This window comes from Hyposmocoma kahamanoa, unplaced genomic scaffold (genome assembly GCF_003589595.1).
Source record: "Hyposmocoma kahamanoa isolate Upper Pololo Valley unplaced genomic scaffold, ASM358959v1 119, whole genome shotgun sequence".
Taxonomy (NCBI): domain Eukaryota; kingdom Metazoa; phylum Arthropoda; class Insecta; order Lepidoptera; family Cosmopterigidae; genus Hyposmocoma; species Hyposmocoma kahamanoa.
The window spans coordinates 2,020,692-2,038,488 of record NW_020653409.1 but is presented as its reverse complement, the minus strand read 5'-3'; the positions used below and the strand labels follow the sequence as shown (position 1 = coordinate 2,038,488).

At 36.1% G+C, this 17,797-nt stretch overlaps 1 protein-coding gene across 1 annotated transcript in view; it reads left to right on the top strand.

Annotated features, from left to right (window-relative positions):
* LOC113240039 (guanylate cyclase 32E) overlaps window positions 1–17,797 on the top strand; it is a 193,353-nt gene that overhangs the window by 79,962 nt on the left and 95,594 nt on the right. The window contains exons 6-8 of the mRNA XM_026477244.1: window positions 165–186; window positions 6,425–6,453; window positions 6,958–7,104. Of these exons, the coding sequence (XP_026333029.1) occupies window positions 165–186; window positions 6,425–6,453; window positions 6,958–7,104 (198 nt within the window). The remainder of the gene's footprint in view (window positions 1–164; window positions 187–6,424; window positions 6,454–6,957; window positions 7,105–17,797) is intronic.

The window sequence follows — 17,797 nt, the reverse complement described above, 5'->3', positions numbered from 1 at the left end:
TGGTAGATACAACACAAAACGAAAGCTAGGAATTTGGGCGGTCCAAAGTTCTTATATTCAAATCGCATCCCTCTTGCAAGCATGGCACAAGTGGAGTCAGTTAGAAAAATATAACCCACAGTCTCTCCAATTCTTGTAAGTCTATCTACAATATTAGTCGAAAGAGCTACAAGAATTGGAGAGGATGTGGGTTATATTTTTCTATATTGAAGCAATAAACGTTTGTGACGTAACTCCACTTATGCCATTCTTCCAAGAGGGGTGCGAAATTATAAAATCCAAAACAAGGAAAGATACTGACATATAAGGAGGCTGTCCGGTGGAACCTTTGCTTATCCAAATAAATGGCGGAAATTTATTTAAAAAAATTTACGAATATACTTACAATTTTGATTTCGCTATAACTTCGTTATGTCAGAGGTACAAATTGTCTAAGAATAAATACTAAATAGTACAATTTTGGTACCAAATATGTCAGGATTCGTTAAGGTGCACATGGCACTCTGAAATCTCAACATATTTTGTCTTTTAAATTTTTATTGAATTGATATTCAATTATTTTTTGTGAAATTACTTCACTAGTTTGTTATAATTATTAATACCTACAAAGATCGACACTCAGTTAATTATTGTTACGTCTACGCTACTTTCTACAGGGTTAGCTCATTATAACAACGTTTGTTTGCTTCACGTACGCGATACGTCCGCTCACACCTCTGTCTAATGTCGTAATGGAGGGAACGACTGTCTATGGTACATTTTGTCTATACACCACAATTATGAAAGTTTTTTCATTGTCGTGGTATGCATGCAAGAAACAAAGGACGATAACTATAATAATAGGGGTTAAAGTATGAAATTGCCGATTTGTACTGAAAATCTAAATTGTTTATTTTTTAAATTTTTAACAAATTTATTTAATCAAAATAGTTGCCATTATTATCTATACATTGCTGCCATCTAATGGGAAGGTTATTAATGCCTTTGCGATAGAACTCCGACGATCTAGACTGCACAAACTGTGTGAAAGCATTTTGTACTGCCTCCTGGGAAGAAAACTTCTTGTCACGTAGATAATTAACTAGATTATTAAAGAGTTAACTGCCTCCGTGGCCGAACGGTTACCATGCCGGACTGCCACGCAGAGGTCCCAGGTTCGATTCCCGGGCCGGGAGAAATGTTTGTATGGCTTACATTTATTTCTCTCGTGAGTTTGGGTGTAATTTGTGGTTGTCTATGTGTGTGTCCATGGCACTCGCGACACAGGGTTTCCCTAGTGCGGGGCTATGTCGAATGTGTGCGTTATTTATAAAAAAAAAAAAAAAATAATATTTATAATTGTCCAAATCACGAAAAAAATGGTAGTCCGTTGGAGCAAGGTCTGGTGAATACGGAGGATGACGAATGGTTTCTAACTGCAGTTCCTGAAGGGTCAAAATGGTTTCTCGTGCTGTGTGAGGTCTCGCGTTGTCGTGGAGCAATAATGGTGAAGATCGATTCATGAGTCGGGGCTGTTTTACTGCTAGTTTTGTCAACATGGTTCGGAGTTCGGCACAATAGACATCTGCCGTTATTGCTTGACCAGATCGGAGAAAACTATAGTGAATAACACCATGCTGAGACGACCAAACAGTTATCATTACCTTTTTATTGGTAAGTTTTGCTTTAGGACACTGTTGTGGCATTTGACCTGGGGTCAGCTATTGCATTTTTCTTTTCCGGTTATCATAAAGAATCCACTTTTCATCACATGTTACAATTCGATCCAATATTCCTTCATTTCTGTACCGGTTCAACAAGGCAACACAAGTTTCAACACGCGTTTCTTTCTGCAGATCAGTCAAATCATGAGGCACCCATTTTTCGTATTTTTTTATTTTATTGATTTGACGCAAGTGAGTCAATATTGTGGGTAAGGTAACGTTAAACCATGCCGCTAATTCCTGGGTAGTTTGACTAGGATCGGCTTCCACTATCTCTCTTAATTCATCGTTATTCACCTGTGTGGGCGGTCTTCCTCGTGACTCGTTCTTTAAGTCGAAATTTCCATCACGAAAGCGTTTAAACCAAAATCGCACGGTGCGTTCATTAGTACACCCCTCTCCAAACGCAGCATTGATATTGCGGGCTGTTTCTGCCGCGTTGGTTCCGCGTCGGAACTCGTATTCAAAAATCACTCGAATTTTCGCAGTATCCATCTTTCTTGTCTAAATTGAATAACAAAAACAATTGAAAGTCGATATTCAAATGTTTCAAATTTAAAAAAAAAAAACACAGAAACCATTTGAAAAAAGTTTCATTCGAAAACCTCAAACCATAAAGATTCTATGAAAATTCAAAGAACCTATTGCAATAAAACGGCAATTTCATACTTTAACCCCTAATATATATAAATTATATTAGCAACAACTCATTGTATTTAAAAACTATGTTTTTTGGTAGCAGTAGAGCTTCTTGTGACAGAGTTCGTCCAGGGAAGTACTGCCACCTTACCTATTTCTGCCGCCAAACGGTAATGAGAGCATTACTGCGCTTTTCGGCTTATAAGGGTAAGGGTGCTGTTGAAATTACAGGCATGTGGGACTTGTTAACTTATGCCTCTGCGTGACGGGCGCAGTGGCAGTGCCCCTAAGATCTTTGCGATTTAAAGCTCTGAGTGGCACTGCAACTGTTATGGACAGGCGTGTAGCTTACCACCAGGCGCACGACCTGTTCGTCAGTCGTGTATTATAAAAAAAATTGTATCACCGGCTATTTAATGTCGAATCTAATGGTGACTGATGGTGAATGTACACACATACATAAGATGCAAAAATCTTGTCTTCACGTTAATATTTTAATGATGGATATTGAAAGTTATTGTTGGAAGTTTATCCCGGTTGCCTTTAGCAAAATTGGAAGTGTCAGTTTGAGTTATGGATAAGATACTTCATAAAGCATCCAAGCACTACCTTAGTTGAAAAAAATCACAATAAGCTTTATATGAAAAGTACATCTTAAGTATACAAAAGATTCAATGCATATAAATAGCAAATACGCCTGGTGCAAAATGCTACACATTAGTTGAGTAAAATTTAATTAAAAGAAAGATAGCGAAAACTTACCCAATAATCATAAAATAAACTAAGAGACGTTCATGGACTTTGCTAGTATAATTTTACGTTTTAGTTGGCTAGTTATCAATATATTTTTGTATTTTTTTAGAAGTCTCGAATAAAGATATTGTAAAACAATATATTTTAGAATAAATGCAAGAACACTACGCAATTGATTCAGTTCTATCATAGACTAAGTAACGTTCTTGTACGTACGTTTCTTTTTAAGCATGTTTGAATGTTTACCTACCAAAAGAATTGGTTATTTTAGAGTACACACAGAATACATTATAGCTATAAAATACGTAATCAAATAATCAATTAAACAGTAATGTCCTGAAGTGAAAAATAAAACTCAATGTGACAAGAATGTTTAGACAATATTTTAATGAGAGATAATAAAGATAGCAAAAGTACGTTTTGACTTTAGACCTAATGTCAATGTCACATAGAGATCGAGAACCTTAGAGGATGGAAGAAACTCTAAGTCTAGAACATTGTGGATCATTTGTGGCAGATTTCTGACATTTATACAAATACATTAACGTTTTATTAAATGTGGTACAGTTTGGCAGATTTGCGGATATTCAACAAGGGCTTTGTTATTTTTGGGAACAAACTGAAAACTTGCTGTTTTCTATACACGAACAGATATCTGAAGCGAAATACAGGGCCATGTTATAATAACCCCAGCTTCTACAGGGTCTACTCAATTAACTTTTTTGATGCTAAGATAATGAATCACAAGTGTATTGTTAGGTCTCTTTAATGCACGTCGTCAAAAACACTGGATTACAAAATACGCGAGACGCCATCCTTCTTTACAACAACAACAACTTCTTGTATTTCTGGTTATATACTCAATGGTGTAGAATAAGTACTTCGAGTAGCCTACTGTACTATACTAATTTTCATAGTTTTATAGGTTCTCCCATTGACTTACAATTATATGGACGTCGGGTCCGCGCTAAAAAGTGTCCGAACTTATAGGGCGTTAAAATCGTATACAGATCGTCATTCACGCTTTAGTCTTCGTTTGTTCGACTGACAGCAAAGCAAGCAAAATTATACAGTACTGCAATGACATCACAATTTAAATTCAACATTTTAGCTTTTTCATATTCCTTTACATGTCACTACGTTTAAATAGGTTGAGTTGGGTCATTTTTTTCGTGGTTTTTGTATTAGACCCGTCGTCCATTTATTTGTAAGTCAATGGGTTCTTCATACAAACTTTCATCCCCTATATCACCCTCTTTAACAATATCAGTCCAACAGTTCCCATATCTTTTCTACATAAGTTTTGTTTATAGTGTGTTCATCCAACCAAAAGATTGATAGTGAGGGTTCCCTATTGGTTACATCCCTATTGGTTGGCAACCTCTTGGTTATACGGGAAGGGCACTTTAGCTTGTGCAAACAAGCCCTCACAGGGACCTACTCAGTCAGGGTCTGACCCTTCGACTTCATCCGGTTCTCAAAAGGCTAATTAGTTTCTTACCACGGTATGACTTCTTTTTATTTTCCCGATATTTCGGAACGGTTGCACGCTCCATGGTCACGGGTTGCCTGGACGGCGGCAGATGACAGCTTTATGAGCAGACATATCTGTCTACCCTCTTGCGCTGTCGACGACTACCTTCATCACGATTTGTTGTGGCGTTACCATTGTCACTCACTTTTTTTCACACAAACCACACTCACTGTTTCCACACGCGAATCTGAACTCGAGGTGTTTTTGTTTTTATTACTGCACGCACTAAGGACCGGATTCCATTCACTGGACAGTTTAAAACCATCATCACGGTTAAATGTTTTGTACTTCGTGATCTCGACGATAAGAAACCTGATACTAGTGATAATAATTTAGTGAATAACCACGAAAGTCTTAAAATCTATATAGGCTAATTAGTGCCTTGGGTGAGCTGCCCCTGTGCATCCGGGGCAGCACAGCACCCTCCTTATTTTCCAGATGGGTTAGCATCAGCCCAACAATCAATATCGTGAGTTTTCTTTGCACATGTGCCAGATTTTTTTATAATGCCAAGTGACGGGACGAACAAGTCATGCGCCTGGTGGTAGGCGACACGCCTGTCCACAACAGTTGCAGCGCCAATTAGTGCTTTAAATCACAAAGATCTGCACTTCCACTGCGCCTGTCACCCTGAGACATGTTGACAATTGGATGTGTTTGTAATTTCCCCAGCACCCTTACCCTTCAAAGCCCAAACACAGTACTGCTCAGATTACTGATTGCCGGCAGAAACAGGTAGGGTACTTCCCCGGACAAACTCTTCCACAAGGAGCTCTGCTGCTACCAACGTAGCGTAAGCAATTGATGCTACTGCTGCCGCCAAGCACTGTTCCTCTGTTGATTTCAAATTCGTTCCCAAAATGAAGTTTCCCGCCGGACCTTTTATTATGAATTATGTAATTTCAATCTACAAAAGCGATTAGATTCTTTTATAGTATAACAGAAATAATTTTTTTGAAATTGGTGGTTTTCTTGCAGCTGAGTTTGCTTGTCTCAAGGGTATGTATCCGAGTATGAATCCTGTCTAGACAAACAAATTAAAAATACTTTTATAACTTATTTGTGAAAACTGTGATGGCCAAAGTTGCTAATCTACAATTTATGTTCCAATTTAATCTGTCTGTTTGCACGCTTTTAAAAGGTTTCAGTGTTCTTATTTCAGAGCTAGGCTTTTACAAGTTGAGTAATCGCCAAGCATTTTTTCTGTTCACTTGCCCCGACATTGAGTTCTTGATATGCCCGGACATAAACTTTTCCTTTATCTTATCTAAATAGCTTCGTCAAGTTTTTCCCTAGTTCCTCTTTCCGTCGATCTTCCTTTCTATATAAACTGCCGTGACGTATTAGATGGCCAAACATCTTTCTCCTTCGGTTCTCGCTTTCAATGTACAATTAGAGTAATAAAATCGAAAGAAATTGCAGAGCTTCGATAAGTTAATCAACTTGAAGGAATATTTGATTATGTAATCTGGACATTGCTATGACAAAATGTTAGCTGAATATAAAAATAAAATTTTTACGTTTGTTCGAATATTATTCATCTGATTGCGATAAAAGTTTCGTATCCACGAAACTTATATCCATAAATAAGGGCACCAAGTACAATGTTTATTGTTATTGTGGTGCCAGCCGCAATTACAAAAGGGTCACTAACCCTGAATTTGCTGGAAAACGCAGTGCGTTACCAGTACTGATTTATAAATACCAAATAAAAATAAATGCTTAATTGATGAGTTCTAAAATAATTTCGTGTTGTTTGTGTTACCTTAGAGTGGTTATACAAGGCGACTTTTAGCATCGATGCAATCGCCTATAAATCCCGTAGCGATGAAATCGCGCGTTTATATCGATGCAGACGCGCGCTTGCATTGCGTTTGCATCACTGCTTAAAATCGCGCGCATGTATAAAGGTAGACGATTAGTGACTGCATCGATACTGCATCGCGTTTGCATCGCTGCTGAAGGACGAGTGTAACCGCACTTATGAATACGTAATAATATACCTAGTATTTATTGAGAAAAGACAAACTAGTAGCAGTAGAGCTCCTTGTGAAAGAATTCATCCAGGGTAGTACTGCCATCTTACCTATTTCTGCCGCCAAGCAGTAATGTCAGCATTACTGTATTCCGGTTTTGAAGGGTACGGATGCTGGTGGAATTACGGGCTCATGAGACTTTAAAGCGACTTTAAAGCTCTGAGTGGCACTGCAACTACTACAGACAGGCGTGCCATTTATAACCAGGCGTACGTTTCGTTCGTCCTGTCGCTTAGTATCATAAAAAAAAAACTTACTGACTCATCGTATTTAATCATAACTTTGTCTGCAGTCTACGTATTCCTGGGCGAGCACATCGCGCTGGTGGACTTCGTGAAGGTGCTGCAACGGCGAGGGTTGCTGGCAGATGGGGCTTATGCCGTGGTGGCGGTTGATGATGAGATTTACGACCCCAGCACGCCGGCTATCACTTATACTGGTAAGGTTTGCGATATTAAACGGTTTACGGGTTCACTCTTGACAATAAGTTCAGATCGATTTTTTCATTCGGTGGTAATATGGAAGATCATCATGATGGTAGCGGTATTTAACTGGGTGACGAAATACTTTCATAGATTTTTCATAGATGGCGCTACGGCTAAAAAATCGTTGAAAAACTAAATACAAAGATACGACAACAAGCATATAGAAAAAATGAGGTCTCTGATTCGTTCCGTCGCTTAGTTGGCATAGCGTCTGCTAGAAGATTTGTTAGATGTTTTTGTTTCACGTTTTGCTAGAATCGAAGGATTCTTTTCTAAGTGTTCGATCTTTGTATTAATAATTATAACAAACTCGTGGAGTAATTTCACAAAAAAAATTGAATACCAATTTAATAAAAATTTAGATCATCATGAATTAGTACCTACGAATCTTAACGTACTATAGTACCAATGTCGCTAGATGAATATTCCCTCTGCGCGAATATCTTCTACCTCTATCCTCTACCCTACCTCTGGCGCGTCCTACGGACCTACGTAGGTCTGTAACCGCATTTATGTACTGCATCCGATTCGTATCCGTTCCGAGTACATAAGAATATACAAATTTACGGAGATTCTAAGAAGATATAGTAGTACTATTTCTCCTATCCGTAAATTTTTGGCATTGGCATTGTTAGTACTATGAAGACGCAGAAGTTTGGGTACCCAAAACTTTTTATTTCTCCTTTTATTTACATTCTCCTTTTGAACTGACTTTACAGAGAAACATTTTATAATAATTACAATGAACTTAAACAAGACGGCAAGAAATTTATTCTTAGTTATTACTAAATGGGTGTATGCACTTTTAATTTAATTTTATTATATCATGTATGTATCGATATTTGCCGTTAACATTCATCCCTCCGCGCAGCCGTTACCGTGGCGTTCGGGCTCGGATCGCATGCGTTATTACAAATAATACCGTTGTTACTTCGATCCGCGAAAATAGTGATCCGAATTGAATGGTGCCTCGAAGGCGGTGATTAGAACACTATTTTTGCTAATTTTGGATGTTGGTAAGCTTGTAAAATTAATTGTATCAAAAAGTAAAAGTAATTAATGAAAATTTTTTCTTGTCTCTCGTAGGGCTGACGTATATGATAGTAGTTTATGTGACTATTACGTAATGAAATGCATTAAAATACGAGTGAGGGTTTATGAAACGGGTTCATAAAAAATCTCACGAGTGTTTTAATGCCTAATTATGTATAGTTACATACACTGCTTTATCTACACACATATTATAAGCTCTCCGTGATGTGTTCAAGAACCACATGTTACGACTTGCGAAATGGCGGCAAATAAAAACTTTTCTCACGCATGTCACACAACCGTAGTTTTTATTTTTAAATCATAGACAAACTAGACTCGGCCCCAACTATCATATCGTTCGATATCAAGTAACGTGTGAAATTGTCAAAATTGTTTGCTATTGACATTTCATTCCGAATAAAACTTCATTACGACTGATATTAGAATTGAGGTCCAATCAAATTGTTTTGTTTTTCAGAGATGTTCGAAATTTGAATGTAATAATAACATCCAATTCGATGTTAATGAGAAGCAATAATAACATTTTCACAGTTATGAAATTTGTTTTAACAAAACAGTTTACCTTTATGCTGGTCGTAATTTGCGGTTTTTGAACATATTATAGAGAGTTTATGATATGTGTGTAGATAAAAAATGTATTTATATATTTTTAAAAATAAAGAAGCTACCATATTACCTCTATTGTGGCATATCCGAGCATCTTCTTTAAAATCTTCTTCATGACTTCGGTTACAGAAAGTTGTTCAAATCACAGTACTATGGCAAGATTTTAGAACGGTTACACACGGTGACTTATAACAGCGATGCAAACGCGATGCAGTTGCTAATCGTCTATCTTTACACATACGCGCAATTTTAAGCAGAGATGTAAACGCGAAGCGCACGACTGCATCGATACAAGTCGCCGTGCGTAACCACTCTTAATTACGCAATATGTATACGGCGTGGCTGTATACGGTTAAATAATGAGTCTGAACAAAAATTTGTTTTACTTGAATGAATTCACCATCTTTGTTAATTCTTTTACTATGCCTATTTCAATACATTTCTGTTTTTTTTTACGCACACACTCCTACGAGAATCCTTATTTATCCTTCTCTAGTGCGGGGCTAGAGAAACCCTGTGTCGCGGTTGCCATGGACACACATATAGACAACTACAAATTACACCCAAACTCACCAGATAAATAAATGTAGGCAATACAAATATTTCTCCAGGCCTGAGAATTGAACCCGCCTCCTTTGCGTGGCAGACGTTACGGCATAGCGGCGTTCAACCACGGAGGCAGGCAGTAAATTAAAATGAAATATATTCCCGTTCCTTTAGATTTGAATTAAGAACGTTTATTTTTACGCAACTTTTGTAGTTCTTTCTTCGAGTTCTTAAAAGTTCTTTGTTCTTTTGATACCTGCTAAAGTACAAGTAAAAGCATAAAAAATGTTGACAAAGGCTGATTTAAGCGATGTTTTATTGTAACTTTTCGACTATAATGTAACTAACTAAACTGTCGACTGTATTGTAACTTTTAGTCACAACGACATTGCCGAACATTTTACGATCGGTGCATAATGTCTAGTCGATTTATGACTGAACCAGCCCTAGAAACAAATGATTAGTCGCACAGAAGACGACGTATCTCGTTTCCGTAAACAACAACCCAGTGATTTATGTGTAGGTAATTCATTCACAAATTAATTTCTATCTCTCATCTCTTTCTCTCTTCCCAAAATTCTATCTTTATAATCAAAATGCGCAGATATAACAAAAGGATGTGCGTGTAAATGAAACCTTTAACATTTGAAATATATATCTAATTACTGCATCCAATAAATTCAAGGTCGCTGGTTGAAATTTACATATTAAACAAGGGTGCTACCCCTACGCTTTGAAGTATAAATTAAAATTATAATAAGATTCGTTTGCGGCGTAAAAGAGTTAAGTATACATAGGTAATTGGTTACAGACTGCCCCTTATCTTCCTCATGTTGTGATAGTGTGTATTCATGACGTAAATACTCAGGAGCTCAATGTCAACAACATGTTGTTGTCGCAACGGTTTAGACGAGTTAGTTCGGTAGGACTAGAGCTCCTTGTCAAAGAGTTCGTCCAGGGAAGTGCTGCCGCCTTGCCTAATTCTGCCGCTTAGCAGTAATGTGAGCATACTGCGTTCCGGTTTTTTTTAAATAATATTAAGTGACGGGGCGAACAAGTCTTTCATGTTATTTTAATTTTTATTGAAAACCAACAGCGTTTACAATATCATAAATGTGCAAAGTAAACCTTAAAATAGTACAGCCAATAACAGGTTTTCTTGAATAAACTTTAGAATATAACAACACCACAAAAGCATCAGCCAGTATTTAATGTTTCTTAATCTTCACCAAAACCGTGGTGTGTGCGTGCGTGCGTGCGTGCGTGCGTGCATGCGTGCGTGCGTGCGTGCGTGCGTGCGTGCATGCGTGCGTGCGTGAGTGTGTGTGTATGTGTGTGTGTGATTGTGTATGTGTGTGTTTTAGAGAGAAAGATAATGTGTCTCTGTGTATATACAAATTGTACAAATTATTGTAAACTGGCTGTGTTATTAAGTCGTGCATCTTAGTCGGTTTTGAAGAGTTAAAGTGGAGGTGAAATTACAGGCACAAGGGACTTGTCAACCTGGATAGATAGATAGAAAAACACTTTATATACTGATATAACACAAATACAGATTAAGCATAAAAGAAAAAACAAAACATGATTGTCATAGCAGTGAAACGGCTCTGACTCAGCATATGCCAAAGTTTCCTAAGGCGCTGGTTTTCAGTCAGAACCAACGAGAGGGATTAAGTTATTAGAAAGCAAAAATATAACGACTATGCGTAAAGTTATGCATTGACAATAATAATTTATCTAGTAAAGTGCAAATAGTGCATCTAAAATAACCTGTTTGACATGTAAGTGCATAAATGAATGTGAATATAATTACAGCTGTAGGAGTAAGTTGTGACTGTAAAGAGGTTTTAATGTCGTGTAATGTACTTAGTATTATGATATAATTATACACATAATAAGAAAAGATCAAAGCAACAACAAAATTCGATTCTAGGCAGACTACGTTAAGGAATAAAAACACACTACACATATTTTTGAAGTGAGAGTAGGTGTTGCCGGTACAGAGCTTTGAATTTGGGTTTGAATGTCGTACGTCTTACGTCTCAATGTGACGGGAGTAGTGGCAGTGCCCCTCTGATCTTTGCGTTTTAAAGCTCTGAGTGGCACTGCAACTAGAACATATTTGTCGCTTACCATCCCGTCACTTGGCGTCATAAAAAAGAAAGGCATATCACAGTCTTCAAACAAAATTTTACTTTCCATAAATGGAATAATCCACATTACGCAGTTAGTATACATAATATATAATTCAGTGTAGTAAATAGTACATACATTATAATATACATAAATCATGAAGTAATCATATTTCATAACAAACAAGAATATGGAACTATATTATTCGGTTAATGTATAATGTTTCTCACTATACAGCTACACTAGTCAAAGTGCGTAGCACCGTGTCACCTGTCATAAACATGTTTGAAATTGATGAATTTGTAAAAAAATGCTTGTAAATAAAATAGAATGATAACGGCTTTCAAAAACTGACCTCAAAAGTTTGTGGAATTACTTCTATTAGCCAAGTTTCATTGAACTCAGTTAACGGAAAGTGGGTGAAATTCAATAAACCGGATTCATCCCTTAATTTGCCACCCTTAGAGGTGGAATATTTTCTTCAAATTTGAATGAGATCACTACTGATATACCCCCTTTCCAACAAAAAAAGAATCATCGAAATCACTTCACAAATGTCGCAGTAATTGCGTAACACACACACAAAAGTAGCAGTATAAGTTTAAGCATTACCTATTTCTGCCGTCAAGCAGTAATTGGAGCATTACTGCGTCGATTTGAAGGGTAAGGGTGCCGGTGAAATTACAGGCACAAGAGACTTGTCAACTTATGTCTCAGGGTGACGGGCGCAGTGGCAGTGACCCTCAGATATTTGCGATTTAAAGCTCTGAGTGGCACTGTTATGGACAGGCGTGTAGCGTTACTATCAGGTACACGACTTGTTAGTCCTGTCATTTGATATTATAAAAAAAAATACAGTCGATTTTTGCGTCTACGAGACAAAAGTTTAGGAACGTCTGCTCTAGATTGTTTTCGTCTCTCGGTCAATGTCCGAAATAATAAAGTACACTTGTAACAAATCACATGAGTATCTTATGTTAATCTTAACTGTATCCTACTTTCTTATGTTTACAATCTCTGTTTGTTGTATCCAAAAGAACAATGCTCATTTTGGACTTAACAATGTTTTTATTCGCGATCGGTTGAAAATTCATATCCATTTAAAAACACGTTATAAAATAGCATACGTTTCAATAATAAAGCTTTGAAATAAGTTGAAATAATCTCAGTCTCAGAGTACGAAAAAACCGACCTCAGAAGTTCGAGGAATTACGTCTATTTGCTAAGTTTTATTGAAATCGGGTACCGAAAAGTGCGCGAAAATGGATTCATCTCCTAGTTTGCCACCTTAAGGGGTAGAACATTTTTTTGAGGTATCCTCTTTCCAACAAAAAAAGAATCATCCAAATCGGTTAGCAAACTTTTTAATAATAATAATAATAACAAAATCGTTTATTTATCTCCACACATCAATAAGTACTTACTTAGTATAAGAACTTTTATATTTTTATAACAATAGTGGTCTGAGATAAAAAGGTCTGTAGCTCAGCACAATGGCGGATTGTTTCACAACGCCGCGACGCTGATATTCTGCTACAGCCTACTATGTTCATAAAAATAAAGACTTTTTCATTACTATTACACACAGAGCATTATCCACGCACAACTACACTACAATGCCTACCTGCAAGGTTTGCCTGGACAATAGCCAAATAAAACACTTCTTACGGAAAGTACGTAATGACAAAATACGACTGTCTCGTACAGGCGGGGGAAGATCGTTCCACACTTTGGAAGCGGCGTATTTAAAACAACCCGAAGTCCTAACTAAAGTATAGACAAATGGCTTATAAATATGACCCCGATCTCGCAAAAAAGAAAGACTGCTTTTTGGCACCAGTTTTTCAAAGAGGTATTAAATCCGAACTTATGTAAAGATTGTACAAAGCAGGCTAATTTTAGTACTCTAGAATTGTTAAGCTGTTTTTTATCGACAAGATACGGTGAAATATGTTCTCTTTTACGTGTTCTAAAACAGTAACGCATACAAGAATTTTGCGCTCTTTGAATAGACTTACTAGTCTTAATATACAGACGAAGGCCAAAAACGACGTCACAGTACTGTACATGAGGTAACACCAGTGCATTACATAATTGCAACCGTATTTTTGGACTTGAACCACTTCCCAAATTATATAGGGACCTAAGAGCGTTAAAACAACGACCTATTTTCTGGAGAATATGTTGTTCGAATCTGAACTCTTCATCAATGAGAAGACCAAGATTGCGAACACAATCCTGCCTTGGAGTTAAAGTACCCTTAATAGTTATTTACCGGAGTTATCGCGTAACATATATACAAAAAAAACACAGACGAATTGAAAACGGCCTCCTTTTTTTCAAGTCGCTTTGTTTACATCTGCCATGATTTCTTTAACATTGAGATATTTATGAACGAAAGTTACTACAATTGTGATGCCAGTAAGTCTTTCATAACTTGATCTTGACTCTCAACTTAAAAGATGTCAAAAAATTCAAGAAGAAATTGTCTCACTGATGGAACTTTCGATTCATGACAAATTTTATTTGGCATTGGTTTTTACTGGACATTGGCGATGACCGCCATGTTTTTTGTATTTTTTATATTATATTTATCTTTGCGGAACACTTGAATCTTATCAGGGTATCGTCAATAATTAAAACGAAGAAGTTTCAATATGTTGGAAAAATCATGTCAAGTATAAACAAGACAAAATAAAATGGCAAAATCTAAGTTGTGCTACGTTCAAAAATAAATGCTGACAACGCATTCAATTTTTTAAAAGCATCTTAAAACTCATAATTTTTGTCCCATTTGTCTGTCGTAGTAAACTTACTTTTTAACCGACTTCAAAAAAAGGAGGATGTTCTTTCTTGTTCTCAATTGGACTATATGTTTTTTTGTATGTGTGTTACGCGATAACTCCGGTACTTGTGAACCGATTTTTATGATTATTTTTTTATTGGAAAGAGGGTACCTCCATAGTGGTCCCATTTAATTTTGAAGAAAATCATCCACCTATACGGCTGTTTATTATCATTTACCGAAAGATGAAACGAAGTAAGTAAAAAAAAAAATTATATCTGAGATTCATTAAGTTATTGTTTTCTTCATTTATCTACTGCAGAGTAATAAAGGTATGTATAAAAAAAACATATTTATCATATCAATATACTGAGACGCCATGACTTCGCGAATTTTCTATTCGTATTGCCGATCAATATTACGTAGGTAGTGAATATATCTCATTATTAACTAAACTTGGACAAGCAATTTCAAATACCTTGGTTACCTTACTTAAAAGTGCATGTTCGAAATATAACATTTTAAGTGCTTTTAATATATTTTAGAAATAAATCTTCAATATTACTCTAGTTAGAGAATTAATGAAAATTATGATATGATATCGATATAAATACATAATAGACGTGTGTAATTATTTGGATTCTAGATTCTATTAATAGAATCATAGATTACAGATTTGCGTTCGCATTTTCGCTATGTTGCCGCTATGACCACGTAACGTAATAGCGCAAGGAAGTGACGGGTAACCCTACTACTTCACGCACACATTTGCGCGTGTGCAGATAGCGTCTTGCTGTATGTAGTAGTAGTAGGTAAATAATTTTCGACCGTTGTATGGAGTGTCCGGGGTGTGACGAAAATACAAATGAAACCCTGTATTTGCGGTTTATGGTCGTCAACTTCTTTTTAGCTGGCCCGGGGCTGTATGGAACTTGGGCATGGTTCTTTTCGAGTTTCTGTAAAGTCAGTTTCATACGCAAGTGAAGATGTAACGGTACCACAGGGTTGAAGATTTTTTTTCTGTTTTCGATCTTTGCATTTATATTCATAACAAACCTAGTGGAGTTATTTCATTAATAATCTCAATAATACAGAACATATAACGGGTTAGGGTAAATAATTAGAAGCTCTAACGTTACTAATTTTTTTAATCGACTTCAAAAAAGGAGGAAGTTCTCCATTCGACTGTACTTTTTTTTTGTACGTATGTTACTCCGGAGTTTGTGAACCGATTTCGGTGATTCTTTTTTTGTTGGAAATAGAGTATATAATGTGGTTTGTTGGTATATAGGTAGTGGTTTCATTCAAATTTGAAGAAATTATTCTCCTCTAAGGGTTGCAAATTAGAGGATTTTAATAATACCGGGAAAATAGACGTAATTCCACAAACTAGTGAAGTCTGTTTATTTCAAATTAAAAAGTTATAATTATTTTATTATTATACTTTCTCCGGAAGAATATTATGAACTGTTATCAAAACATTAAATTTCTTAGTTCAACTAATTAAGAAGTTGAAGATTACTACCAATAGGAAATGAAACTATTTTTCCGAATTTAAATCGCGTATATTTGTTTTTTCAAACAAACCGACGTTTCAGTCAGCCGTGACCATGGGACCTGTAAAGCGCCCGAAACGTCGTTTGTTTGAAAAAACAAATATACGCGATTTAAATCCGGAAAAAAACATAATAATGACAATATGTGTAACAATCGCGAAAACCTAAGAACTCGATTACTACCAAGTACAACACAACGAACAAGGGCTGTGACAAAAGCCTTAAAGTCTACGTGGGTGCCAATATTAATTAAAATTTCTTGAAAGAAAGAAACCATTTGGTACAGAAATATGATGTAACATAAGAAGAAATCTATATAACCATAATGTAAACGCAAACTGCCGAACGGCAAATTCGGCATGTTTGTGAAATGTGAGACAAAGGCGCTGGATTGATTCGAAGGATTCTGGGCGTGTCACACTGTTGTCATAACAACAATATGACAATAATGTGGGTGTATAAGTGCCTTAAGACGCTAGGTGCAGTGCTGGTGATATAGGTCTATCTAGCAACGCGTCCCAGCTATCACTTCGTATGCGTACTAGAGAAGAAACTACGAACAGTTTGCGCGCGTCTCAAAAAAGGGTTTATTTCCAGAATTAGGTTCGAAATGGAAAAAATAAACCAACTACGGTTTTCATTATTGGATAATAACTTATTATTCAAAATTTTATAAATTTTACGGATTTATTTGCGTTGAAAGCGTAGAATAAAAGGTCACTTTAAAAATAAGTTCACGTGTCTTTTCTTTTTATAATAAAGAATATAAATATAACTTTGAAATGTTTTTTTATCTACAAAATATTATAATATCGTGTTTTAAAAACAACAACATTTTAGATAATATGATTATAATAATAATAATAACGTACACACTCAACATAGCTCCGCACTAGGGAAACCCTGTGTCGCGGGTGCCATGGACACACACATAGACAACCACAAATTACAACCAAACTCACGAGAGAAATAAATGTAGGCCTGGGACCTCTGCGTGGCAGTCCGGCATGGTAACCGTTTGGCCACGGAGGCAGTTAGGAATAATACATGTTTTTCCCACTGTCACAAATCGAAGAGATCTTGCACAAAACACTTTAAAGTGAAGCGTAATTGACGGTATTCAGCGTCTTAATTACTATCAGAACCGCTGTCGCCAAAACATGGACAACTAATGATAAATACTATGAAATCTGGATAATGATTTTTTCGTGGTTTTTAATTTAAAAAAGATGTAACAAATTCGGGACTATTAACATAATTTAAACTACGTAGTCGCTATATCGTTGAAAGTTCATTACCTTTGTAGTAAGTTACGACGTTTTGATTATAGATTGAAATTTTATTCAACTTGCTGCCATCTTGCGGCCAGTAGCGAATATCTTTAACGCTTACATTGCATAATGAACTTTATTTCGATGAATTAAGTTCAAAATTAAAAAAAACAGTCACCTTTTTTGTTTATCTTTTGTTCATACTTAGTTCTCCTAAAGATAAAACTTGACCGTATTGCCCTGGAATATTGTTTACTTTCGTTTATTATAGCACAAAAAATCAATTAGATAAAAAGAAAATTGAAAATTTATTAAAATAAGAATATATATATAATGGCGTACTGAGCTCAAGTAGGCACCAATATGCTTGCAGTTGGCACGCGTGCGACGCTAACTAACCACTTCTGCTGTTTTTATTGTTCTGTACCTATAACATTAATACCTATAAAATAAACTGGTAGTCATCCTCACAAAGTCACAATTTCATTTAAGAGGCAATTATACATTACTTCGCTTCTACATTGTAATAAGATTCCAGTGGATATTAAAATTTTGCTATTAACGAGCTTTCAAAATATTAGCGAAAGAAAATGCGTACTTGGATGACAAAATTCCATGATATATTATGTCCGTTTAACTTTTTCAGGTTGTCTCCATCTATGATATTTAAATTTATTATTATTGTAAATGATAAATG